The sequence below is a fragment of the Balaenoptera acutorostrata genome, chromosome 11 (genome assembly GCF_949987535.1).
Source record: "Balaenoptera acutorostrata chromosome 11, mBalAcu1.1, whole genome shotgun sequence".
Classification (NCBI taxonomy): domain Eukaryota; kingdom Metazoa; phylum Chordata; class Mammalia; order Artiodactyla; family Balaenopteridae; genus Balaenoptera; species Balaenoptera acutorostrata.
Window position 1 is genome coordinate 10,106,185 of NC_080074.1, and position 24,829 is coordinate 10,131,013.

General features: G+C 46.9%; 1 protein-coding gene across 1 annotated transcript in view; it reads left to right on the forward strand.

Moving 5' to 3' along the window:
• Positions 1-24,829, forward strand: part of FAM227A (family with sequence similarity 227 member A) — an 88,969-nt gene that overhangs the window by 35,959 nt on the left and 28,181 nt on the right. Inside the window, 4 exon segments of the mRNA XM_057556551.1 lie at positions 6,541-6,706; positions 8,646-8,721; positions 19,444-19,486; positions 24,540-24,634. Of these exon segments, the coding sequence (XP_057412534.1) occupies positions 6,541-6,706; positions 8,646-8,721; positions 19,444-19,486; positions 24,540-24,634 (380 nt within the window).

Sequence of the window (24,829 nt, forward strand, 5' to 3'; positions counted from 1 at the left end):
GGGCCACTCTTCATCGCGATGCGCGGGCCTCTCTCGTTGCGGAGCACAGGCTCCAGACGCGCAGGCTCAGCAGTTGTGGCTCACGGGCCCAGCCGCTCTGCGGCATGTGGGATCTTCCCAGGCCAGGGCTCGAACCCGTGTCCCCTGCATTAGCAGGCAGATTCTCAACCACTGCGCCACCAGGGAAGCCCCATGTTGGAAGATTTTTAATCACAGTTTCAATTTCAGTGTTTGTGATTGGTCTGTTTATATTTTCTATTTCATCCTGGTTCAGTCTTGGAAGGTTGTTTTTTTCTAAGAATCTGTCCATTTCTTCCAGGTGGTCCATTTTATTGGCATAGAGTTGCTTGTAGTAATCTCTCATGATCCTTTGTATTTCTGCAGTGTCAGTAGTTACTTCTCCTTTTTCATTTCTAATTCTATTGATTTGAGTCTTCTCCCTTTTTTTCTTGATGAGTCTGGCTAATGGTTTATCAATTTTGTTTATCTTCTCAAAGAACCAGCTTTTAGTTTTATTGATCCTTGCTATTGTCTCCTTCATTTCTTTTTCATTTATTTCTGATCTGATCTTTATGATTTCTTTCCTTCTGCTAACTTTGGGGTTTTTTTGTTCTTCTTTCTCTAATTGCTTTAGGTGTAAGGTTAGGTTGTTTATTTGAGATGTTTCTTGTTTCTTGAGGTAGGATCGTATTGCTATAAACTTCCCTCTTAGAACTGCTTTTGCTGCATCCCATAGGTTTTGGGTCATTGTGTTTTCATTGTCATTTGTTTCTACGTATTTTTTGATTTCCTCTTTGATTTCTTCAGTGATCTCTTGGTTATTTAATAGTGTATTGTTTAGCCTGCATGTGTTTGTATTTTTTACAGATTTTTTCCTGTAATGGATATCTTGTCTCATAGCGTTGTGGTCAGAAAAGATACTTGATATGATTTCAATTTTCTTAAATTTACCAAGGCTTGATTTGTGACCCAAGATATGATCTATCCTGGAGAATGTTCCATGAGCACTTAAGAAGAAAGTGTATTCTGTTGTTTTTGGATGAAATGTCCTATAAATATCAATTAAGTCCATCTTGTTTAATGTATCATTTAAAGCTTGTGTTTCCTTATTTATTTTCATTTTGGATGATCTGTCCATTGGTGAAAGTGGGGTGTTAAAGTCCCCTACTATGATTGTGTTACTGTCGATTTCCCCTTTTATGGCTGTTAGCATTTGCCTTATGTATTGAGGTACTCCTGTGTTGGGTGCATAAATATTTTTTTAAATTTACTTTTATTTATTTATTATTTTATTTTTGGCTGTATTGGGTCTTCGTTGCTGTGCACGGGCTTTCTCTAGTTGCAGCAAGCAGGGGCTACTCTTTGTTGTGGTGCGCGAGCTTCTCATTGTGGTGGCTTCTCTTGTTGCGGAGCATGGGCTCTAGGTGCGCGGGCTTCAGTAGTTGTGGCTCGTGGGCCCTCGAGTGCAGGCTCAATAGCTGTGGCACACAGGCTTAGTTGCTCTGCAGCATGTGGGATCTTCCCAGGCCAGGGCTTGAACCTGTGTCCCCTGCATTGGCAGGCGGATTCTTAACCACTGTGCTACCAGAGAAGTCCCTGGGTGCATAAATATTTACAATTTTTATATCTTCTTCTTGGATTGATCCCTTGATCATTATGTAGTGTCCTTCTTTGTCTCTTGTAATAGTCTTTATTTTAAAGTGTATTTTGTCTGATATGAGAATTGCTACTCCAGCTTTCTTTTGATTTCCATTTGCATGGAATATCTTTTTCCATCCCCTCACTTTCAGTCTGTATCTGTCCCTAGGTCTGAAGTGGGTCTCTTGTAGACACCATATGTACAGGTCTTGTTTTTGTATCCATTCAGCCAGTCTATGTCTTTTGGTTGGAGCATTTAATCCATTTACATTTAAGGTAGTTATCAATATGTGTGTTCCTATTACCATTTTCTTAATTGTTTTGGGTTTGTTATTGTAGGTCTTTTCCTTCTCTTGTGTTTCATGTCTAGAGAAGTTCCTTTAGCATTTGTTGTAAAGCTGGCTTGGTGGTGCTGAATTCTCTTAGCTTTTGCTTGTCTGTAAACGTTTTAATTTCTCCGTCAAATCTGAATGAGATCCTTGCTGGGTAGAGTAATCTTGGTTGTAGGTTTTTCCCTTTCATCACTTTAAATGTGTCCTGCCACTCCCTTCTGGCTTGCAGAGTTTCTGCTGAAAGATCACCTGTTAACCTTATGGGGATTCCCTTGTATGTTATTTGTTGCTTTTCCGTTGCTGCTTTTAATACTTTTTCTTTGTATTTAATTTTTGATAGTTTGATTAATATGTGTCTTGGCGTGTTTCTCCTTGGATTTATCCTGTATGGGACTTTCTGTGCTTCCTGGACTTGATTGACTGTTTCCTTTCCCATATTAGGGAAGTTTTCAACTATAATCTCTTCAAATATTTTCTCAGTCCCTTTTTTTTTTTTCTCTTCTTCTTCTGGGACCCCTATAATTTGAATGTTGGTGCGTTTAATGTTGTCCCAGAGGTCTCTGAGACTGTCCTCAATTCTTTTCATTCTTTTTTCTTTATTCTGCTCTGCAGTAGTTATTTCCACTATTTTATCTTCCAGGTGACTTATCCCTTCTTCTGCCTCAGTTATTCTGCTATTGATTCCTTCCAGAGAATTTTTAATTTCATCTATTGTGTTGTGCATCATTGTTTGTTTACTCTTTAGTTCTTCTAGGTCCTTGTTAAACGTTTCTTGTATTTTCTCCATTCTATTTCGAAGATTTTGGATCATCTTTACTATCATTACTCTGAATTCTTTTTCAAGTAGACTGCCTATTTCCTTTTCATTTGTTTGGTCGGGTGGGTTTTTACCTTGCTCCTTCATCTGCTGCGTATTTCTCTGTCTTCTCATTTTGCTTAACTTACTGTGTTTGGGGCCTCCTTTTCTCAGGCTGCAGGTTCATAGTTCCTGTTGTTTTTGATGTCTGCCCCCAGTGGGTAAGGTTGGTTCCATGGGTTGTGTAGGCTTCCTGGTGGAGGGGACTGGTGCCTGTGTTCTGGTGGATGAGGCTGGATCTTGTCTTTCTGGTGGTCAGGACCGCATCCGGTGGTGTGTTTTGGGGTGTCTGTGAACTTATTATGATTTTAGGCAGCCTCTCTGCTAATGGGTGGGGTTGTGTTTCTGTCTTGCTAGTTGTTTGGCATAGGGTGTCCAGCACTGTAGCTTGCTGGTCATTGAGTGGAGCTGGGTCTTAGCATTGAGACAGGGAGAACTTTTGCCATTTGATATTACATGGGGCTGGGAGGTCTCTGGTGGACCAGTGTCCTGAACTCAGCTCTCCCACCTCAGAGGCTCAGGCCTGACCCTGGCCGGAGCACCAAGACCCTGTCAGCCACATGGCTCAGAAGAAAAGGGAGAAAAAAGAAAGAAAGAAAGAAAGAAAGAGAGAGAGAGAGAGAGGGAGGGAGGGAGGGAGGGAGGGAGGGAGAGAAAGAAGGAAGGAAGGAAGGAAGGAAAGAAAGAAAGAAAGAAAGATAAAGTTGTTAAAGTAAAAAATAAAAAACTATTATTAAAAATAAAAAATTTTTAAAGTAATAAAATTTTTTAAAAAAGAAAGAAAGAAGAGAGCAACCAAACCAAAAAACAAGTCCACCAATGATAACAAGAGCTAAAAACTATACTAAAAGAAAAAAACGGACAGACAGAACCCTAGGACAAATGGTAAAAGCAAAGCTATATAGAGAAAATCACACAAAGAAGCGTGCACATACACACTCACAAAAAGAGGAAAAGGAAAAAAAAATATATATATATATATAAAAAGGAAGAGAGCAACCAAATCAATAAGCAAATCTACCAATAATAATAAGCTCTAAATACTAAACTAAGATAAACATAAAACCAGGAACAAATTAGACATAGAAAGCAAACCCCAAGTCTACAGTTGCTCCTGAAGTCCACCATCTCAGTTTTGGGATGATTCATTGTCTATTCAGGTATTCCACAGATGCAGGGTACATCAAGTTGACTGTGGAGATTTAATCTGCTGCTCCTGAGGCTGCTGGGAGAAATTTCCCTTTCTCTTCTTTCTTCGCACAGCTCCTGGAGTTCAGCTTTGGATTTGGCCCAGCTTCTGCATGTAGGTCGCCTGAGGTCATCTGTTCCCCACCCAGATAGGATGGGGTTAAAGGAGCAGCTGATTAGGGGGCTCTGGCTCACTCAGGCCCGGGGGAGGGAGGAGTATGGAATGCGGGGCGAGCCTGCAGGCGGCAGAGGCCGGTGTGTGTTATCCTGGGGAAGTTGTCCCTGGCTCACGGGACCCTGGCAGTGGCGGGCTGCACAGGCTCTTGGGAGGGCAGGTGTGGAGAGTGACCTGTGCTTGCACACAGGCTTCTTGGCGGCGGCAGCAGCAGCCTTAGCATCTCATGCCCATCGCTGGGGTCCGCGCTAATAGCTGCAGCTCGCGCCCGTCTCTGGAGCTCGTTTAGGCGGTGCTCTGAATCCCTTCTCCTCGCGCATCCTGAAACAATGGTCTCTTGCCTCTTAGGCAGTTGCAGACTTTTTCCCGGACTCCCTCCCGGCTAGCTGAGGCGCACTGGCCCCCTTCAGGCTGTGTTCACGCCACCAACCCCAGTCCTCTCCCTGCGATCCAACCGAAGCCCGAGCCTCAGCTCCCAGCCCCGCCCACCCCGGCGGGTGAGCAGACAAGCCTCCCGGGCTGGTGAGTGCTGCTCGGCACCGGTCCTCCGTGCGGGAATCTCTCCGCTTTGCCCTCCGCACCCCTGGCTGCGCTCTCCTCCGCGGCTCCGAAGCTTCCCCCCTCCGCCACCCGCAGTCTCTGCCCGCGAAGGGGCCTCCTAGTGTGTGGAAACCTTTCCTCCTTCACAGCTCCCTCCCACTGGCGCAGGTCCCATCCCTATTCTTTTGTCTCTGTTTTTTTCTTTTTTCTTTTGCCCTACCCAGGTACACGGGGAGTTTCTTGCCTTTTGGGAAGTCTTCTGCCAGCGTTCAGAAGGTGTTCTATAGTTGTTCCACATGTAGATGTATTTCTGATGTATTTGTGGGGAGGAAGGTGATCTCCACGTCTTACTCCTCTGCCATCTTGAACTATATTCCCTATTTCTTGATAATTCAGTCTTAGTAGGTTGTATGTTTCTAGGAATGTATCTATTTCTCCTAGGTAGTTAGGGAAAGTTTTGTATCAGATGCCAACCAAGGGCCAGTCTTGCAAGCAGGCTTTTTTAAGGACAGTAGGCTTGAGACTGTTATGTTGACTATTTTCTGCACACCTATTCAGTCCTTTTAACATATGCAGCATCAAAGAAGTCCTAAAGGAAACAAATGGGGGAGCAGGTATTCAGACCCAGGCTATCCAGCTGCAAAGCTAGGTCTTTGACCACTATGCAATCTTGCCTCCCATTCTCTGACTCTTTTCTTTCTGTTCCTTCTTCCTAGTCCCCTTTTTGTCCAAGACTGTGCCTCCTTCCCCTAATCCACCCCCAGTAATAAACCTCCTGTCTGCTTTCTTTGTCCAATGAAGACAGCAGCTTTGCATAAGGGCTCAAATTTTTCAAGTAATCTTTGGTCTTTTCCTTCCTAAATCAAATAACTGCGAGAGATAGTGGAATTTCTCTAATATCTGAGGATTCAGGCTCCAAGAAGTCAGGACTCTGAAACAAATGGTTCCCTTAGAAGAAAAGTATTAGCCCCATAAGCATCGCCATCAAATATTTTGGGCAAAGCCATTTCTGGTACTTAGCAAAGTGTAATAGTATGGTTTTTTGTTTGTTTTTATAAATTTATTTATTTATTTATTTTTGGCTGTGTTGGGTCTTTGGTGCTGTGCGCAAGCTTCTCATTGAGGTGGCTTCTCTTGTTGCGGAGCACGGGCTCTAGGTGCACAGGCTTCAGTAGTTGTGGCACGTGGGCTCAGTAGTCGTGGCTTGCGGGCTCTAGAGCACAGGCTCAGTAGTTGTGGCGCACAGGCTTAGTTGCTCCGTGGCATGTGGGATCTTCCCGGGCCAGGGCTTGAACCCGTGTCCCTTGCATTGGCAGGCAGATTCTTAACCACTGAGCCACCAGGGAAGCCCAGCGAAGTGTAATAGTATGTTGAACAAACATTTACTAAGTGCCTATTTATTGTGTGCCAGGTCCAATACTAAACCCTGGAGGTGCGAAGATGAATCAGACCCAGCCCCTGCCTTCAAGGCAGAGGAGATAGACAGGAAAACAAATAATTACTATGCCTTCACATCTGTGTAGCGTGTCACAGGTTCACACGTGTGTGGTGTGATCTGATCCTCACACTCACACTGTCAGGAGGGCAGAGTGGGCATCTCCATTTTCCAGGTGAAGAAACCAAAGTCTCGTAGAGAGGAAGTGGCTCACTCAAGGCTACAAGGCCAGTACTAGGGGGAGAGAGGAGGGATAATGCTGGAAGCCCAGCCTCCCCGGGACCAGCAGGGGCATCTCAGAGGCCTCTGTCTTCCATTTTCTGCCTCCCTTTCTCTTTTGCAGAAGTTTTCACGATCACTCTTGACTCCCTCTTAGGTATATATCCTTGCCCACACAGCTATAATAGCTGGGACTACTCGAAACTGGATCCAGAGAGATTCCGGAGAGAATTAATGTTGCAGAGAAAAAGACTGCTGAAGGGTAAGGTGCCAGCTAGGGACTTCCGTCCCCTCTGTCCCCTGCCACACCCAGCTACCATCTAGTCCGGGCTGGGAGGGGCCTTAATACTGAAATCCTCAGGCTTGGTTCTCTCTCACATACCCCATACTACCCTCCAAAATGACTGAAATGTTAATGCTTAGCAACTGTAGAGTCAGCACACCAGAAGTGCTGGGATGTGTGGGAATTTTAAAATAGTAGATGTCAGTTATTAGGTGTCTACCATGTGCCAGGAACCAGGTATCCTTTATATATATATACATTTTTTGGCTGCATTGGGTCTTTGTTGCTGCGTGCGGGCTTTCTCTAGTTGCGGTGAGCGGGGGCTACTCTTTGTTGCGGTGCGCGGGCTTCTCATTGTGGTGGCTTCTCTTGTTGTGGAGCACGGGCTCTAGGCGCGTGGGCTTCAGTAGTTGTGGCACATGGGCTCAGTAGTTGTGACTGGTGGGCTCTAGAATGCAGGCTCAGTAGTTGTGGCGCATGGGCTTAGTTGCTCCGCGGCATGTGGTATCTTCCTGGACCAGGGCTCGATCCCATATCCCCTGCATTGGCAGGCGGATTCTGAACCACTGCGCCACCAGGGAAGCCCCCAGGTATCCTTTTGATTTAATCCTCACAACGGCCTGCTGAAGTACACATTAAATCCACTTCACAGGTGAGGAAACCAGAGTTCAGAGAAGCAACTTGCCCAAAGCCAACTTTCTTTTCGCAATTAACAGACACGTAAAGAGCGCCACGTGCCAGGCGCTGTGCGAAATAAACACTGGGAACATGGCGTGGAGGCAAGCACAGCCTCCGCTGTGTGGTCTAGTGGGAAATCGAGGTCAGGCAGTTATCCTACAGTGGACTGGGCACTGGTGACGGGTATACAGGGTGCTGAGGCAGCAGGAGGCGGGGGACCCCGTCCAGCCCTGAGAAGGTCAGTAAGTGGCAGGAGAAGCGGAGGACCACTGTGTTCCAGGCAGAGGGGACGGCAAGTGAGAAGACCCACAGGCACTGAGGGGACAGAGAGGCAGTCCTCGTGGCGACAGTGAGGCAGTCCCCGTGGCAACAGTGAAAGGACTCTGATGGGCAACCAGCCCGTGGGTGGCTAAACCAGGATTCAGCTCAGGACTGTGAAGCCAGGGCGACGCCTCCTTGGGTTAGGATAAATTTACATCCTCCAGCTGGGGGCTGTCTGCCCCTTTTTTATTTTTTTAGAAATTCACGTTCTTATTGATTGATTGATTGATTGATTGATTGCTGTGTTGGGTCTTCGTTTCTGTGCGAGGGCTTTCTCTAGTTGCGGCAAGCGGGGACCACTCTTCATCGAGTTGCGCGGGCCTCTCACTGTCGCGGCCTCTCTTGTTGCGGAGCACAGGCTCCAGACGCGCAGGCTCAGTAGTTGTGGCTCACGGGCCCAGTCGCTCCGCGGCATGTGGGATCTTCCCAGACCAGGGCTCGAACCCGCGTCCCCTGCACCGCCAGGCAGATTCCCAACCACTGCGCCACCAGGGAAGCCCCCTGTCTGCCCCTTTTTATGGGGCACCCCAGGGATGCAGCAAAGCCTCGTCTTTAATGGTCAGTAGGACCCAGGGGGCAGACAACATCTGGCTAATCAAACCCCCGTAGCAACATCTAGGACCCTGTGGAGGGGATAGGAGTGAGGAGAGTTTTTTTTTTTTCTTAAATATGGTGAAAACAGTTCATACTGTCAAAGAGCATGTACCTGAGCACCTAGCAGTAATCTGAATAAAAATAATGCTAATGCACACATCGTGCTCTGCACCAGCCACTGTTTGACTTGTGTCATTCCCCACCGCAGCTTTATGAGAAATCCTGTCACCTCCATCTTACAGCGAGAACTGAGGTGCAGAGAGGTTTGTGTGCCCAGGGTTTTCCAGCACAGTTGGGGAGCCAGGATTTTGTCCAGATAGGCTAATCAGTCTCCTGCTTCAGTCAGTCTGGCCTCTCTGACCAGTTAAACCATTCCCCTCCCTCAGTCTAACGCCCTCGGGGAAAGCAAGGGTGCTCGGCAGGAAGGAGGGACCTCCCAAGAGGCAGTGCTGTCTCACCGTGGTGAGCTTCCTATCCCTGGGGGGCCCTGGCAGAGCTGCCGCATGCTGCCTAAAAGGTTCCGTGTTGGGTGGGAAGTTGGGTGAGGTGTCCCCTAAAGACCCTCTCTCTGAAGGCTGGAAAACTGCAGTTAGGATTGTGGCTAGGTTAAACTAGGGTGGGGGAATTGTCCCCAAGGCCATGTTAACTTTCGGTAATTCCCTAGGACACACGCGGGACTCAGTGTGTAGTCGTACCCGCCGCTGTGATCTATGGCAGCGAAAGGGCACAAAGTACAATCTGCAAAGGGAAAAGACACGTGGAGCAAAGTCCAGTAAAACCAGGCACAAGCTTGCAAGAGTCCTTTCCCGCAGAGTCACACAGCACCCGCTTTAATTCCCCCAGCGAGTTGTGACAACTCGTGTGAAATGTTGCCTGTCAGAGGAGCTCGTTAGGGACCCCAATGCCCAGGGTTTTATTGGGGGCTGATCACATAGGCGCTCCCCTGTGTGATCACATACCCAGATTCCAAACTCCCAGAAGGAAAGTGGGTATTCAGCGTAAACCACATTGTTTGCACAGACAGTTTAGGCACAGTGAACCACTCTTATCAGTGGTGGGAGCCCTCCCGAAAGCTACATCCCCAGATGCCAATCAAGGGCCAACCTTGCAATCAGGACTTTTCAAGGACAGTAGTCAAGACTGCTGTGTTAACGCTTTTCTGCACAGTTGTGAAGATGGACGTGAAGCCATAAGAAAGATGGAAACTCATGGAAATTCAAGAGCTTTCAAGCACAGTAGGACAGGCCAGGAGGAGACTGGAGCTGGGGCAGGTTCCAGATTCTAAGCAGCTCTAAGCATCTAGCAGCCAGCATTTGTAGATGTTCCATTTAGAAGTAAGAGATCAAGAGGAGGATCAGGTCTGTGGAGAAAGGCTATACGTTCAATTTTAGATGATGAGTTTGAGGGAAGGATGGAACATCAGGTGGAGACGTCTAAGACATTGTTGGTGATACGGCTAGGGGAGAGATCAGGGCTGGGACTCCCGACTGAGGATTTATTCAAATAGATGTGTTTGTAGAAATTACCTCTAAACGGGAATATCAAAGAAGGGAGAAGACAAGGAGGCTGAGGTCAGAGCCTTGGGGACCTCCTACACGCAGGAGGCGGCAGAAAGAGAAATCAGAGGCAGGAGGAGCCCAGAAAGAATAGGGCTGTGGCAGCCAAGGTGGGCTGTACTGAGGGATGGTCAGTGGTGCCAACTACTACAGAGAGTACCACAGAACCAGGCCTAGGAGGAAGCCATGGAATCATACAGTTAGGTTGTTGGTGATCTTTATATATCGGCTTTATTGAAACCTAATTTACATAACATAAAATTAACCCTTTTGAAATGTGTAATTCAGTGATTTTTAGTGTATTCACATCACCACCAATTCCAATACATTCTCATCATCCCCCTCCAAAAAGAACCCTGTTAGTGAACTTTGAAACAGCTATTAACATCAGGTGGTAAAAGGCAGGGCCCAGATTTCAGGGAAAGTGATACAGAGGTGAAAACAGAGTAGAGAAAGGTGTGCTGGAGGAATTAACAGGGTTAGGGGTAGGAGAGCCACCCTTGTTCGCTCTTAGATGCCAGCTGAAAAGAGCGGAAATAGAATGGGTAGGGGAGGAGGGCAGGGTAGTTCAGCAGCCCCCTCTCCCGTGAGGCCTCCTCCCTGGGGTTGGTTTCCTGGCTCAGGAGGCAGGCTGCTGGGCCTTCACCTCTCTGCCCCACGTGGCTCCTGTGGTGTGGCAAAGACTCGCTGCTCTAAGTGTGGTCCAAGGACCAGCGGCATCGGCGTCTCTCTAGATCAACTAAAGCAGAGCCTGCAGTTTGCAGGGGTCTCCCAGGGATCTGTAAGCACATTCCAGTTTGAGAAGTCCTGGTCCAGGGCACAAGGGAAGAGCATACCTGGCAGCCCTTAGGGAAGAGTATGGCTGCAGTTATCAGCTGGAAATTATAATAGCCACCACTTATTTTTCTAAGCATTTGCAGCTACCGACTCAAAAGTTTTGCTTTCCCAGCAGTCGTCATGGACACACAGGAATTTCAAAGTGAAAAAAAAAATCTAACCTGGAAATTGTCTTCAAATTTAATGACATTTCAATGAATATTAAATTTAACATCTTAAGAGGTTGATAAATTGTTACTCTTTTAAGTGTTTAGTCCAATATTTATTCATTTCAGTTGTGCAAAGTTCTGAGTTTTTGTTTTTCTTTTGAAGCCAGTGCTTTTTTTGTTTTTTCTTATGGGTTGAGTGCTTGCCCTGTGTACTCTCTGCATACATCATTTTCTTTAATTGGCTCATCAGCCCTTCAAGGTAGTTAGTATTCACACCCTTTAACAGGATCAGAGATGTTAGGTAATTTGCCCGAGGTCACTCAGCAGGTGGAATGACCGAGAGGCTCTGCTTTGTCTGAGGCCAGTCCTCTTGCTGTTGCTGTTGCCTCCAGGGAGGGGGGCTGTCTCAAAGCTCCTGCTCTGCACTGTCACCCCCGAGACAAGAAGGAACTGAAGAACTACTTTTCTTCTCTTCCCTAGAAAGAGATTTTTCTTTCCTCACTTCTAGGAGATACTCTGGCTGGAAGTCCCCCCAGAGCAGGAAGGTCTGCTGCCCTCAGGTGAGTGTGAGGCACAGCCCAGACCCCTTGGAGACCCCTAAGCTTCAGTGACTTCCGGTTGGTTCCGCATCTCTGCACTCCCTGCCCCATCATCTTGGGGAGGGGCCCTGCTACTCCTCCAGATATACATGGATGAGTGGGGCACTAAAGGGCAGCCAGAAATGCAAGGACTGGGGGGAGAGAGGAAAGGAAGCAATCTTCAAGTGTAGGCCGCAGCACAGGTGCTTCTGTATCTTCTCCTCCCCAGTGACCCTCATCTCCAGCCTGAGCCTGGCCCTCCTCCCGACACCTCCTTGTTCCTCTCTGCCCAGTTCTTCTTCCCTGCTGCGTAGCGCCCAGCACCACCACTCCTCTCCCTTCCACTCCCAACACCCCAGGCTGAGCTCCCTTCACTAGTGCAGTAGGCTCCTGTCTCTCTCAGGCTTTCATACCCCGCAGTGTTTTCAAAACACAAATCTGATTACATCATCCTGTCACCACCTGGCCCTGCCCTACTCCCCCAGCCCTAAACACCGTCCTCTCAGCCCAAATGAAAAACGCCTTCCAAGCCTCGGAAAGCTTCCTCCTGCCTTGGGGTAGACGGCCCTGCGGGGCCCTGCCATGTCTGGCCAGCCCTGTTGCCACCCTCCCGGACTCTGGGGCTCCTGCTGCAGGGACCTTTTTCCTTGTAGACACCACACCCCCTACCTATACCTGGCCTCTGGACCCGCCGTTCCTTTTGTCCCAGGAAAGATCCCTCCACCGCTGCCCTCATCATTGTCAGCATCTCCTCCCACTGGTAGCTCGAAATCATCCAACGCTACCAACCAAGGCCTATTTTTTTCTGATAAATGTCCAGGCAAACTAAGAATGGGGTCTTCCACTGCCTGTTGTCGTAAATAACACCTTACTGGCACACAGTCACAGCTGCTGGTTGATTATCGCCTTGGACTCTGCGGCAGAGTTGAGTGGTTGCTATAGAGAATCAATGGCTTGCAAAGCCGGAAACATTTACTCTCTGGCGCTTTGCAGAAGTTTGTCGCCCCTGTTTTAGGGGACACATACTTATCCTTCCATCTCAGCTGAGGCCCTCGTCCTCAGGGTCGGCTGTCTTGACGCTGGTCTGGATTTGGATCCTTGTCGTCTGTGCTCACATCCCTCTCCTTCAGAGCACTTATGTAGTTATTCGGTCATGACTCTGATCACGGCGCTCTCCCCAGCTACTCTTTGAGCTCTGGACTGACGTCCCATTTCTCGTGCTTCATTCTTAACAAGTAGCTTATGAGACTTGATCTGCTGTTGGAACAGCCTTCCCCCATTGTTTGGTGCAAAGCTGGGAGTGTTTCCACCCTGGAACCTTCACCACAAGGATGTTTGGGATGGGTGGAGGTGTGCCTTTCTTCTGTAAAGTGGGATTAAGGGATACTGCCAACACCTGCACATTCTCAGGACGATCACTCACAGAAAACAGTAACTAAGGAAACTTGAGGATCTGGAAATGGGTGTTCTTAGAACCGGCAGTCCCACTATTCCTTGGAAAGTCTTCGTGTCCCCACAGGGGTTGACGATCTCTGCCTAGGAGCCTGGTCTCACGGGTTCAGATTCTAGCTGTGCAGACTTAGACAAGTTACTTAACTCTCCTAGGACTTGGTTTCTGCAGGTGTGAAATGAGCACAGTAACAGCAGTGCTTTCTTCCTGGCACCACGAAGGTTGCAGCACACCGACTGTGCGGCTGGGCTCCCTGTAGATCCACGGCCACACGTCTCAGCTGGGCACTCAGCCCTGCCCGCCTGCGCTACCGCGCTTCCCCAGCCCGTCCAGGCTCCCACTCCTCCAAAGCCTTATTTCACTCTGTTCCCTTTGCAGAATTCTCCGGCTGCAGTCGTCCTTTCCCATGCGCCCTCCACCCCAGCATCTCCCAGGGAATGTTTTAATTGAGAAATTAGAAGCAGTCAGCAGTAAGGCCCTTGCCTGCCAACCACGAAACAGCCTGCCCCCATCTGTACCTTCGCCACCTGCCAACCCGGAGCCTGTGGAGGAAGGGCCCTGCCCCCCACTTGTGCTCGGACCTCGCCCCCTCGGCTTCCACTCCTGCACTTGGCGCCCTCTTTCTTGCATCATCGTTTTCCCCCGCTCTGTTGGATCACTCCCACCGTTGAACAGTCCTGCTCTAGCATCTCTTGCCTTTGCAAAGAAAATCCCCTTTGTCTCTGCACCCCCATTTCTTGCTGCCTTTCCCACAGAATTTCTTGAAAGACTCGTCTGCACCGGCATCTCTTTTCCTCAGCCACTCCAGTGGGTTCCTGCCCTCCGTGTGCCTCTGCACCTGCTCTGGCCAACCTCGCCTGGCCCCTAATCTGTACACTCTTCTGGTCTGTGTCATGTGGTGGGCTGCTCCCATCTTCATTTTTTTGGGGGGGGCTGCGTTGGGTCTTTGTTGCTGCACGCGGGCTTTCTCTAGTTGCGGCGAGTGACGGCTACTCTTCGTTGCAGTGCGCGGGCTTCTCATTGCAGGGGCTTCTCTTGTGGAGCACGGGCTCTAGGCACAGGGGCTTCAGTAGTTGTGGCACATGGGTTCAGTAGCTGTGGCGCACGGGCTTAGTTGCTCCGCGGCATGTGGGATCTTCCCAGACCAGGGCTCGAACCCGTGTCCCCTGCATTGGCAGACGGATTCTTAACCACTGCGCCACCAGGGAAGTCCCTCCCATCTTCTTGAAATGCCTTTTTCTCTTAGCTTCTACGTTGCCAGACTTTTTCAAGGGTCTTCCTTCCTGGCTGGCTCCCTGTCTCATCAGTCAGGTCTAGCCTGGCTCCTTCCCTTTCTATCTATATATTCTTCCCAGCTGGTCTCATCTGGTCTGGTGGCTTTAAATACCACGCATATGCCAGTAACACCCAAATCTCCCTGCACACCCTGGCCTCGCTCGGGACTTAGGCAGGTCTATCCAACTGCCCTGTTGGCCTCCCTGGGAGGCTCTCAACTTAGCAAGGGGAGGGGAGAGCACTGATTCCCAGCCCCGGCGTCACTCCTCTCCTGGCTCGTGGCAGTAGCCTCTTCCTGGGCTCCTTTCCTTCACTCTTAGCCCCAGCCCAGTCGCCACACAGCGACCAGAGTGACCTTTGACGGACAGACACCAGACGAGGTCGTTCCCTGCTTAAACCTCAGCAGCTTCTCCCGTGGCCTTCAAGTGAACTCCAGACCCCTTAGCCTGACCTGAACCACCCTGCAGAATCCAGCCACCATCTCTCTCTCTCCAGCCTCCTCACTTCCATTCCCTCACTGCACTTCCTTCTGCCTCTGGGGCGCTCCAGGCCTGTGCCCAGTTGCGTCACTAGCTGTCGCCTTTGCCTGGAACGTGCTTTCCTCGGGGCTCCTGAGGGAAGGGCTGGCTCCTTCTTGTCCTTCAGATTCCAGTTTTCTGTCATTGCCTTAGTGGCGTCCCTGGCCCCCCGGCCACTCTCTGTCATCACGTTGCCTATTATGATTCCTCGGACGGTGCTTATCACGCTCTGCTATTCTTCCTGCAGGATTTATATGTTGTTTAGTATCTGTCTCCCCCTATTTGAATGTAAACTCCATGAGAGCAAGACCTCTTTTCCTTTATCCCTGTTCTATCTCAAGCTCCTAGAATAGACCATGTACAAAGAAGACACTCAACAAATATCTCTTGACTTCACAAAGGAGGTCATCTATGTAAACTCTTCACCCTGTGCTTAGTGTATAATGGTGCTCTATAAATGTCAGCCTCCAAAAGTATAGACGAAACAGGCACTGTGGAGGGACAGCTGTCACTCCCAGACCGAGATCAAAATATTATTCAGTGTTTTTGCACTGCCTGTCACAACCGTGTCAAGCACATGTATTTTCTTGTACTGGAATACGTAAAACCTTCTGATAGTTATTTCAGAAACCCAGCTAAGAGAGTCAGTTTTCTTTCCCAGAAATAGAAATAATCAAAAGCTTTCCAGCCTTAAAAGCAGCTGAAGTTTTACTGGGCAAACCAGGACGGAGGGAGTCATCAAATTCCTCATGCCGGCAGATCCTCTCTCTTCTTTTTAGCAAACATGCTTTCCCATCTGTTCAAGGAAATAGTTGGCTGTGTTCAAAATGTGCTTTTCAATGGCAGCAATCTGTCTGGGAGTCCACACTTCAGGGGAATGAATGACAGTCACTTTAAGTCTCTGACCTGTGGTTTGCCCTTCTCCCACTTCGTGTTGAGAATTTGCACAGTGGGAATGAAAAAGCATCTAACGGTATATCTGACTTCTGCCATGAGGCTCAGCTATAAATAAGGGCTCCTACCTATTAGAGACCGGGTCATTCGTTCATTTAATAAAATGAGAGAATTGTCAAATAAGACCTTTGTAAGGAGGAATCATCATCAGAGTTCTTATTTGCAAACAACGGAATCTACTCCAGCTACTTTAAACAGGAAGAATGTATTAAAGGGTATTAGTGGTGCACGGCTCCCCAGGGTGGGCCAGTGCTTTGGTTTCAAATGCCATGCCACCAAGAACGATGCCCAAACCATACACCCCTGCAAAGGTACGCTAATGTGCGCCGACCGATGGTAGTGGGGACTGATGCTCAAAACTCCACTCTGCTTTCCTTGAAAAGCCAGTTGCCCCTGTCAACAGTCTCTCCAAAAGCTAGAGTCTCGTTGGTTCCCCACTTCCCCACATTGCTCATTTCCAACTTGAAGTCTCAGGCAGGTGCGTTGCCTCTGAGGGCTAGAGCCTAGGTAAAATGTCTGCACCCAGCCACAAAAGAAGCTGGGAGAGCAGCTTAAGTCTTTCACTTTGGGGCCTGGGTCTCATGAACGTGGGGAACATGTGACCAATGACACCCCCAGAAAGTGCCATTTGAGCTGAGAACCAAAGGATGAGAAGGAGTCAGCCATTAGAAGAGTGAATGAAAGAACCTTCCAGGAAAAGGGAACAGCATGTGCAAAGGCCCTGAGGCAAAAAAAATAAAAGGGAGTTGAGATATTCAGGGAACAGAGAGAAGGCCAGTGACGCTGTAGCCCAGTGTGTGTGTGTGTGTGTGGAAGAGGGGCAGGAGTCGAGGCTGGAGAAGTAGCAGGCGCTGGATCTTGCAGAGTTGGGCGGGTCATAGTAAGAAGTATGGATATAATTTCAGTGCTGTGGGAATCCATTGAAATAAGGGGATGACATGATCTGATTTCTATTTTTTAAAAGATCACATTGTCTTCTGAATATGGAGAATATAATTGAGAGGGGGACAGAAGACCAGTTAGGAGGCTTTTGCAGTTGTCTAAGGAAGAGGCAGTGACAGCAGGAGGCAAGAAGCAGAGAGATCTGGAAGGTGTTTTGGAGATGGGTATTTCAGCACTTGCTAATGGATTGGCTTTGGGAGTGTGGAGGAGGGGGAAAAATGGGAGGAGTCAAGGATGCGTCCCAGTGTGTGGCTTAAGCAGCTGAAGGTGTGCGGGGTTTGTGAGATGGAAAGTGAAGGGTCAGGGGTGGGGGAAAACTATCAAGTTCAGTTTTGAACTTGTTAACTTTAATATGCCTGTGAGAAGTGCAAATGGAGATGTCAAGTAGGTAGTTAAACATGCAAGGCTAGACCAGAGGAGAGGCCAGGGTTAGAGAAAAAACAATTTCTACCCAAGTTTCATGTATTTGTGACAAAATATGGGGACTACGAGTGAGTGACCACCATGGAGACACAGGCAAAGGCAGAGAGACATACTAGGCTTGGTTCCAGAAGAGCTAAATTTTCCCACCTATCAGTTACATAGCTTTGAGCAAATCTGAACCTCTCTGTTCTGATTTGCAAAATGGGCATCATGACTGGTATTAATTCTTATAGATTCAATCTAGGTTTAGGAGATGTCCCATAAATTGTTGTCTAGCCATGTCCTGTCAGAATGTTTGCTCATTTTAACCAGAATTTTCCCAAGTTCCAGAGCATGGGTACATAAGGGTCATTTAACAATAATGATCCAAATTCCTGAAGCTCATTCCCATACCTGCTAATACCAGATCTGCAAAGCCCACTTCCCTCGCAGACATTCCAGGGCATCCCCAGATTGAATCTCACGTTGGCTCAAAAGCAGGCCTCCCTGCTGCTCTGTCCCATCACAGCTAAGCCCTCAGTGTGCAGAATCTGAGCGGCAGGGCGACACGGGGTGGAATGGTTCCATCTCCTCTGTGCCATGGTAGGAAGGGGGTCCCAGAGGAGTCTTAGTTTACCCCCCAGCCCAGCAATAGTCACCTTGCCTCATACATTTCAGAGGGCGGTTGCTGGTCACAACACAAGAGAGTGGGTGGGAAAGGACTTTGGAGAGTCCACCGTGTGCAGATTTTCTTTGCATATATCCTCCTAGTCCTTACAACATCCCTGCACGGTAGGTAATTATTATCTTTATTTGACAAAGGGAGAAATAGACTCAAACTGGTGAAAACTTGCCCCAGGCCACACGGCTGACTTCAGATGACGTCAGGATGCTGTCATTCTGAGCTCTTTCTGCATCATCATGCTGCCTCTCCAACAAATACGAGGGTCTAATAACTTCAACCAAGCCCATCTCCTTGTGTCTATTCTCTGCTCCATGACAGATCTCTCTGAGGCCTGTTAAGAATGAGCATGCTGCTTCACTGTGCCCCGGGAGTGTCTTTTCTCTAACAAATCCAGTAACCACTTCAACACTATACAAATCAGTAGCTGTTGGACAACCAGCTGCATGGTGGATGGGAAGTCCTTTCAGCTTTCTTCTTCCCATTCAAATATCATATTTATATAAAAGCAAAGTGATGATTGTTGAGGCTGGTGGACTGCTTGTCTGCCACTTGGTGGGCCATCTGTTTAACATTGCCAAACTCCTACTCATCCTTATAGACAGAACAAAAGTGTCTTCTCTCCTTGGAAGCCCTCCAGCTCTGCCCCAAACAGAATCAAGCATTCGCCACTCTGGCTTCCTAGAATACTCTGCTGGTACTGCTGACGATTAACTGTTCCCCGATATTTGTTGTTTCCTCCCTCTATAAAAAAAAGAGAACCTATAAAATAAAGATTACATTTCCTCACCTCCCTTACATCTATGTGTAGCCATGTGACTAAGATCCAGTTAATGAGATTTAAGCAGATGTGCCTTGTGGCCGTTTCTGGGAGCCCTCCTTCAAAAAACAGCTCATGTGACTCCTTCGTCTCTTTGTCCTTTTCTCCATTCTGCTGCCTGGAATGTGAATGTGATAACTGGAGCTCTAGTTGCCATCTTGGACCCTAAGAACAAGGGTCCTATCTTAGGAAAGTTGGAACTGAGCTGGAAGAAGTCGGAGTCCCTAAGGACTTATCACAGCAGAAATAACATATGGACCCTGAATTGCCTACCTTCAGACTATTATGTGGGAGAGAAATTTCTACCTAGTTTGAGCCACTATTAATTTTGAGTCTCTGTCACTCACATACAAACCTAATCCTAAGTTACGTTACCTCTCTAATATGTGGTACTTTCCACACCTTAGCATAATTGTCTGTTTACTATTATCTCGCCTGCTAGACTGGGAGCTCCTCTAAGCAGAGATTAGGTTTCAGGTTCTGCCCAGTGCCAGACACATTAGAAGTTGCTCAATGAAATGTTTCCTGAAGGAAGTGTGGTGAGTGATTGCATAAACAACCATGCAATGTCAGCGGAGCACTTACCACGAGCAGCGACTCATGCACTTTGCATGCATTAGCTGACTTAATCCCCATAAAAACTCCACGAGGAAACCATGCAATCGAGAGGTTCGGTGACTTGCCCGAGATCACCAGCTGTTGAGTGACAGGGCTGGGACTGGAGCCCCAGTCTGCCTCAGTCCCCAGCTCACGTATTTTCTACATCAGCCACTGCTCTCCCCCGTGCTCCCAGGATGGAGGGCTGAGTCGTTGAGCTGTGCCTGAAATGTCTCCCTCTACGTGTTCCTTTGTTGAGAACAATGACAAATATCTAGGAAATTGCACGTATACTCTTTGTATTCCTCTCACTACCAGTTTTACTAAATTTGTTCTTCTGTGTCTTTGTTTTTGTTTTTTGTTTTTTCCTCTCTTGGCATATTCTGATATGAATTCAACCAATGAGAGAACCTCTTTTGCCCAGAAGAATTCAATGGATGGCTCACAAATACAGAATACCTCAAAAGGTACATTAACCACCTAAAGGGGAAATGTAGGCTTTTGATTTAGTTATCATCTCCAAAACCGTAGTTTCTTGGGTTTTTTGGAACCTAATCTGCCACCCTCATTTGCACCTGTGGTTCTAGCCTTGGGCCTTGACATCAAGCAGTATCAGACACAATTGTCTTTTCAGTTCAGTTATCACTAGTTAAGTTCCACTTTTGTGATAATGAGTTCAGCACAGTGCTAATATCTTTGGGGAAGAGAGATTGTTGGCAATGGAAGAAAATAAATCTAAGATATGATCACTGCTTCTCTCCCCCATCATAAACCAGCTTTTATTGAGTTAGAAACTGATTTGTACCTGGGTGCTAAGTTACAAAGGTGACTGAGCGACCACACAGGTCAATGCCATTGAAAGAAAACTTTGTTACTCTCAGTTCTAGAAACGGGAGACGCAGCTCACCACGCAGGACCCTGGGCGGGAGCTCCAGTGTTGGTTAGGAGGCAGAAATTGCTACTGAAAGCTCGGCCTCTCTGGACGCCGGTGCCAAATCCAATCCCGGGTACAAGAGTTTTGAGTGAAGTAGAAAAGGATAGCCTTATTGCTTTGCCAGGCAAAGGGGGACACACTGGGTTTGTGCCTCATAAAAGCTATGTGTCCCAACCCCAGAGGATTTGATGAGGGGTTTTATAACAGTGGTTCAAAGCTGGGGTCCTGACAAGATTCGGGTGTGTGCAGGGCTCGCCCCCCCTTAATCTTGTCTCAGGTGGTCCTTGGCTGCTCCTCCCTTGATTAGCAACTGTTTGAATCCACCCTTTGGAACTCAGGGAAGGTCATGGAGGCTGGGGTCTTGCCTACAAGAAATGGGGGACAAAAGGAGGCCTCCGTACCTGGGAGCCCCACAGGGCCCCGCTCGGTTTCAAAAGGAGCAACGGGAAAGTGCAGGCCACAGCCCTTACTGGGATTTCCTTGGGAAAGGCAAGACACGACAGGGTAAACAATTTAGGATTGGCTATATTGAATAATTCCGGTGGGCTTTGGAGTATAAGGGCTGTCCCTAGTTGTCCGGCACCTGGGCCTGGGCTGATTTAAGTCAGGGGAAATATTGGCTTGGTGTGAGAGTTAGATAAAGGAGGTAGTTCAGAGTATGGGCTGTGGATCACGGAGGAGATGTAAACAACTTTGGCCATTAGTTTGGCCCTGTAATTAACGGATGCCAAATAGACAAGTATAGAACCTAAGAAACCTGAGTTAGAACATAAACACTTAAGTATCATTCTAGACCCTTTCACACATGTCATCAGTATTTGCAAAAAGTTAAGCAATCCTTTTTCTTGATGGAGAAATGGAGAAGTACGTGAATTACATCTCAATAAAGCTGTTAAAAAAAACCCCAGAACTTGGGGGCCACTCATTGAGAGGTATAGAGGGGATTCCAAATAGAGGTAAATATTTGTGGGAGACTTTGCAAATCCCCAAAATATCCATATATAGACCTATGAGTCAAAGAGGAAGTATCAAGAGAAATTAGAAAATATTTTGAACTGAGTGAAAAGGAGACCTTTTTACCTAATATGACCATTTAATGCTATAGAGTTCCCTCTGAATTCTAGGCATCCCACAAATGTTTTAGATATAGTATTTTTATCTTTATTCAGTTTGTGTTGTTTCTACTTTGTAACTATCATAAATAATGCTGCTGTGAACATTCATGTACAAGTTTTCGTGTAGACATATGTTTTCATTTCTCTTGGGTGTATGTATACCTAGGGTGGAATCGCTGGGTCATATGTTTAAAATTTTGAGGAACTGCCAAACAGCATTCCGAAGTGGTTATCGTACATATTTTAAAGAATGTAAGAGGAGGAAAATACAGTATTATATTTACTCTGTATGACTAGATAGATTTATAATATATATTATATATTTACTATTTATATTCTGTATTAACTATATATATTGTACTTACTATGTATAACCAGATATTTACAGTTTCTGTTGCTTTTCCTTCATTCCTGAAGTTCCAAGTTTCCCTCTGGTATTATTTTCCTTCTTACACGCCCCCCCTCCCAAAAGAAAACCCTTGGGCTTCCCTGGTGGCGCAGTGGTTGGGAGTCTGCCTGCTAATGCAGGGGACACGGGTTCGAGCCCTGGTCTGGGAAGATCCCACATGCCACGGAGCAGCTCGGCCCGTGAGCCACAATTGCTGAGCCTGCGCGTCTGGAGCCTGTGCCCCGCGACGGGAGGGGCCGCGATAGAGAAAGGCCCGCGCACCGCGATGAAGAGCGGTCCCCGCACCGCGATGAAGAGTGGCCCCCGCTTGCCGCAACTGGAGAAAGCCCTCGCACGAACCGAAGACCCAACACAGCCAAAAATAAATAAATAAATAAATAAGAAAATCCTTTAAAAAAAAAAAAAAAAAGAAAACCCTTCATTTAAAATAAGCCTGCTGGCAATGAATTCGCTTAGTTTTCTTTCTTCTGAGAATGTCTTTATTTCACCTTCATTCTTTTTTTTTTTTTTAATGGCCTACTCACAAGACTGCCTTTATTTTTTTTTAACATCTTTATTGGAGTATAATTGCTTTACAATGGTGTGTTAGTTTCTGCTTTATAACAAAGTGGATCAGCTATACATATACATATATCCCCATATCTCCTCCCTCTTGTGTCTCCCTCCCACTCTCCCTATCCTACCCCTCTAGGTGGACACAAAGCACCGAGCTGATCTCCCTGTGCTATGCGTCTGCTTCCCACTAGCTATCTATTTTACATTTTCACCTTCATTCTTGAAGGATATTTTTTTCTGGTTATAGAATTCTGTGTCGACAGTTCTTTTCTTTCCACACTTTCAAATGTTGTTCCACAGCTTCTGGCCTCAAGGGTCTGATGAGAAATCCACAGTCATTTAAATTCTTGTTCCCCTTTTGTGTCAAGCATTTCTCTTAGACTGCCCTCAAGTTGTCTTGCCTTTCAACTGGTTGATTATGATGTGTAGGGGCATGGGTTTCTTTGACTTAGACTTGATTGGGGTTTGCAGAGCTTCTTGAAACTGTAACTTTATGTCTTTTGCCAAATTTGGGAGGTTTTTCAGTTGTTTTTTGGTACCACACTCTCCTTTCTTTTTAGGACTTTGATGACACAATTTTAGACCTGTTGATATTGTCCCATAGGTCCCCGAGGCTCTGTTCATTTTTTCTGGTCTTTTGTCTCTACGCTGTTCAGACTGTGTATATAATAAAAATACAGATTTGATTTTTGTCCCCAGTTCCTGGCACAGAGCTCCTAAAACCCTTGGGATTTCCTGAGTGATGGGAATGTCTTTTGTTATTCATTATTAGTCTTCCATCCACACCTGAGTATATCCTAATATAGTGACCCAGGTTGGGGCCTTAGATAGCTTCAGGATAGGACCCAGAAAGACCAAAACATGAGGGACTTCCCTGGTGGTCCAGTGGTTAAAAATCCACCTTCCAATGCAGCGGACACTGGTTCGATCCCTGGTCAGGGAACTAAGATCCCACATGCCGCGGGGCAACTAAGCCCGCGCACCACAACAAATGAGCATGTGGGCCACAACTATAGAGCCTGCGTGCTCTGGAGCCCGCACGCCACAACTAGAGAGGCGCCCACGCCCTGCAATGAGGAGCCCACGCACCACAGCGGAGGATCCCGCGTGCTGCAACGAAGACCCAAGGCAGCCAAAAATAAAAGTAAATATTAAAAAAAAAAAAAAAAGACCAAACATGATTAGAGGGTGGAAACTTTCAGCCTCAGCCCTCCCAGCCTCCAGGGAGGAGAGAGAGACTGGAGACTGAGTTATAGAAACTCCTGAACAATGTGATTTGGTGAACTTCCAGGTCGCTGAACACACTGATGTGCTGGGAAGGTGATGTGCCTGAAGAGGGCAGGGAAGGTCCGTGCTCCAGCCCGCACACCGTGCCCTATGTCTCTCTTCCATTTAGTTGTTCCTGAGTCGTGTCTTTTATAGTAAACCTGTAATAGTAAACATAGCACTTTCCTGAGTTCCGTGAGCCATTCTACTGAATTATTGAACCCAAGCGGGTCATGGGAACCCCCAAACTTGTAGTTAGCTAGATAGAAGCATGGGCAGCATTTGACACTGGTGCTTGAAGTGGGGACAGTCTTGTTGGATTGAGTCTTTTAACTAGTGGGATCTGACACTAATTCCAGGTAGATTTGGATTGAATTAAATTGTTAGACACCCAGTTTATTTCAGAGAGTTGGAGAACTGGTGTGGAAAACCACACATATGATATTAGAAAACACACAAATGGGATAATTTTTATTGATCTGTCTTCAAGTTCATTGTCTCCTTCCTCCATCACCTCCATTCTGGTATTGATCCCATCCAGTGAATTTTTTATTTCAATTATTGTATTTTTCAGTTGTTTCATTCCACTGTCATCTTCTAGCTTCCGTTGTTACTGTTGAGGACTCTGCAGTCATTCTAATTGTTATCTGTTTATAGATAATCTGTAGTTTCTCTCTTCCTGTCTTTAAGATATTCTCTATTAACCTTCTACAGAAGAACCATAACTTTGTGCAAGAGTTGGATATTTTTTTCTCTTTTAATCACAACACCTTTCCTGATTCTGCTTAGCATTTTTAAAGCCTTTAGGCTCCTTCTTCCTTATTCTGGGACCATACTGTATTGTACAGAGAATTCTATCATGGCACATGAGTTAGTGTTACACTTATTATTTACCTGTCTTTTTTTCTTACTAAGCTGTGAGTTCCTTGAAGATAGTCTACTTCCAGCACCTAGCATGGGCCCAGCACATAGTAAAGGCTCAGCAAAATGTTGGATGGATGGATAGAAGGATGGGCAGATAGATTAGTAAATGGACAAATGTATGGCCACAAGTGTACATCTGGCTAAAGTGCAAGTGAAATTCTATGAATTTACCTGAGTGACTTCCTCTAGCATCTCCCAATGATCTGAATATACCCAGGCATTTTCACATTAATAGAAAGCTGAGGTCTACCATATGCTCTTTCTCATCATAGCTGAGAAGTCCTATTGATCATTTTTTGTGCATATTGCATTGACAGAGCGTAATTATCAGACTCTAGTCTTGAGGAAAGCAACACAACAAGTCAAAAGGATATCAGCAGCAAGAGAACTTGAGAATATGCTTCCTAAGCCGGTGAGCACGTGATTGCAAACTTAATAGCAGAGATGATTTAAAGGGGGCTAGGGAATCTGGCTAGAAAAGCTAGCTCTGTGAAGATGTCAGGGTAAGAATTGGGGTATTTATGATTGTAGACTTGGGTGAAACAGCAAGGAAATCTCCTAAGGGTAATTACTGACTGAGGTAGGCACAAGTTGAGTGAGAATTTTG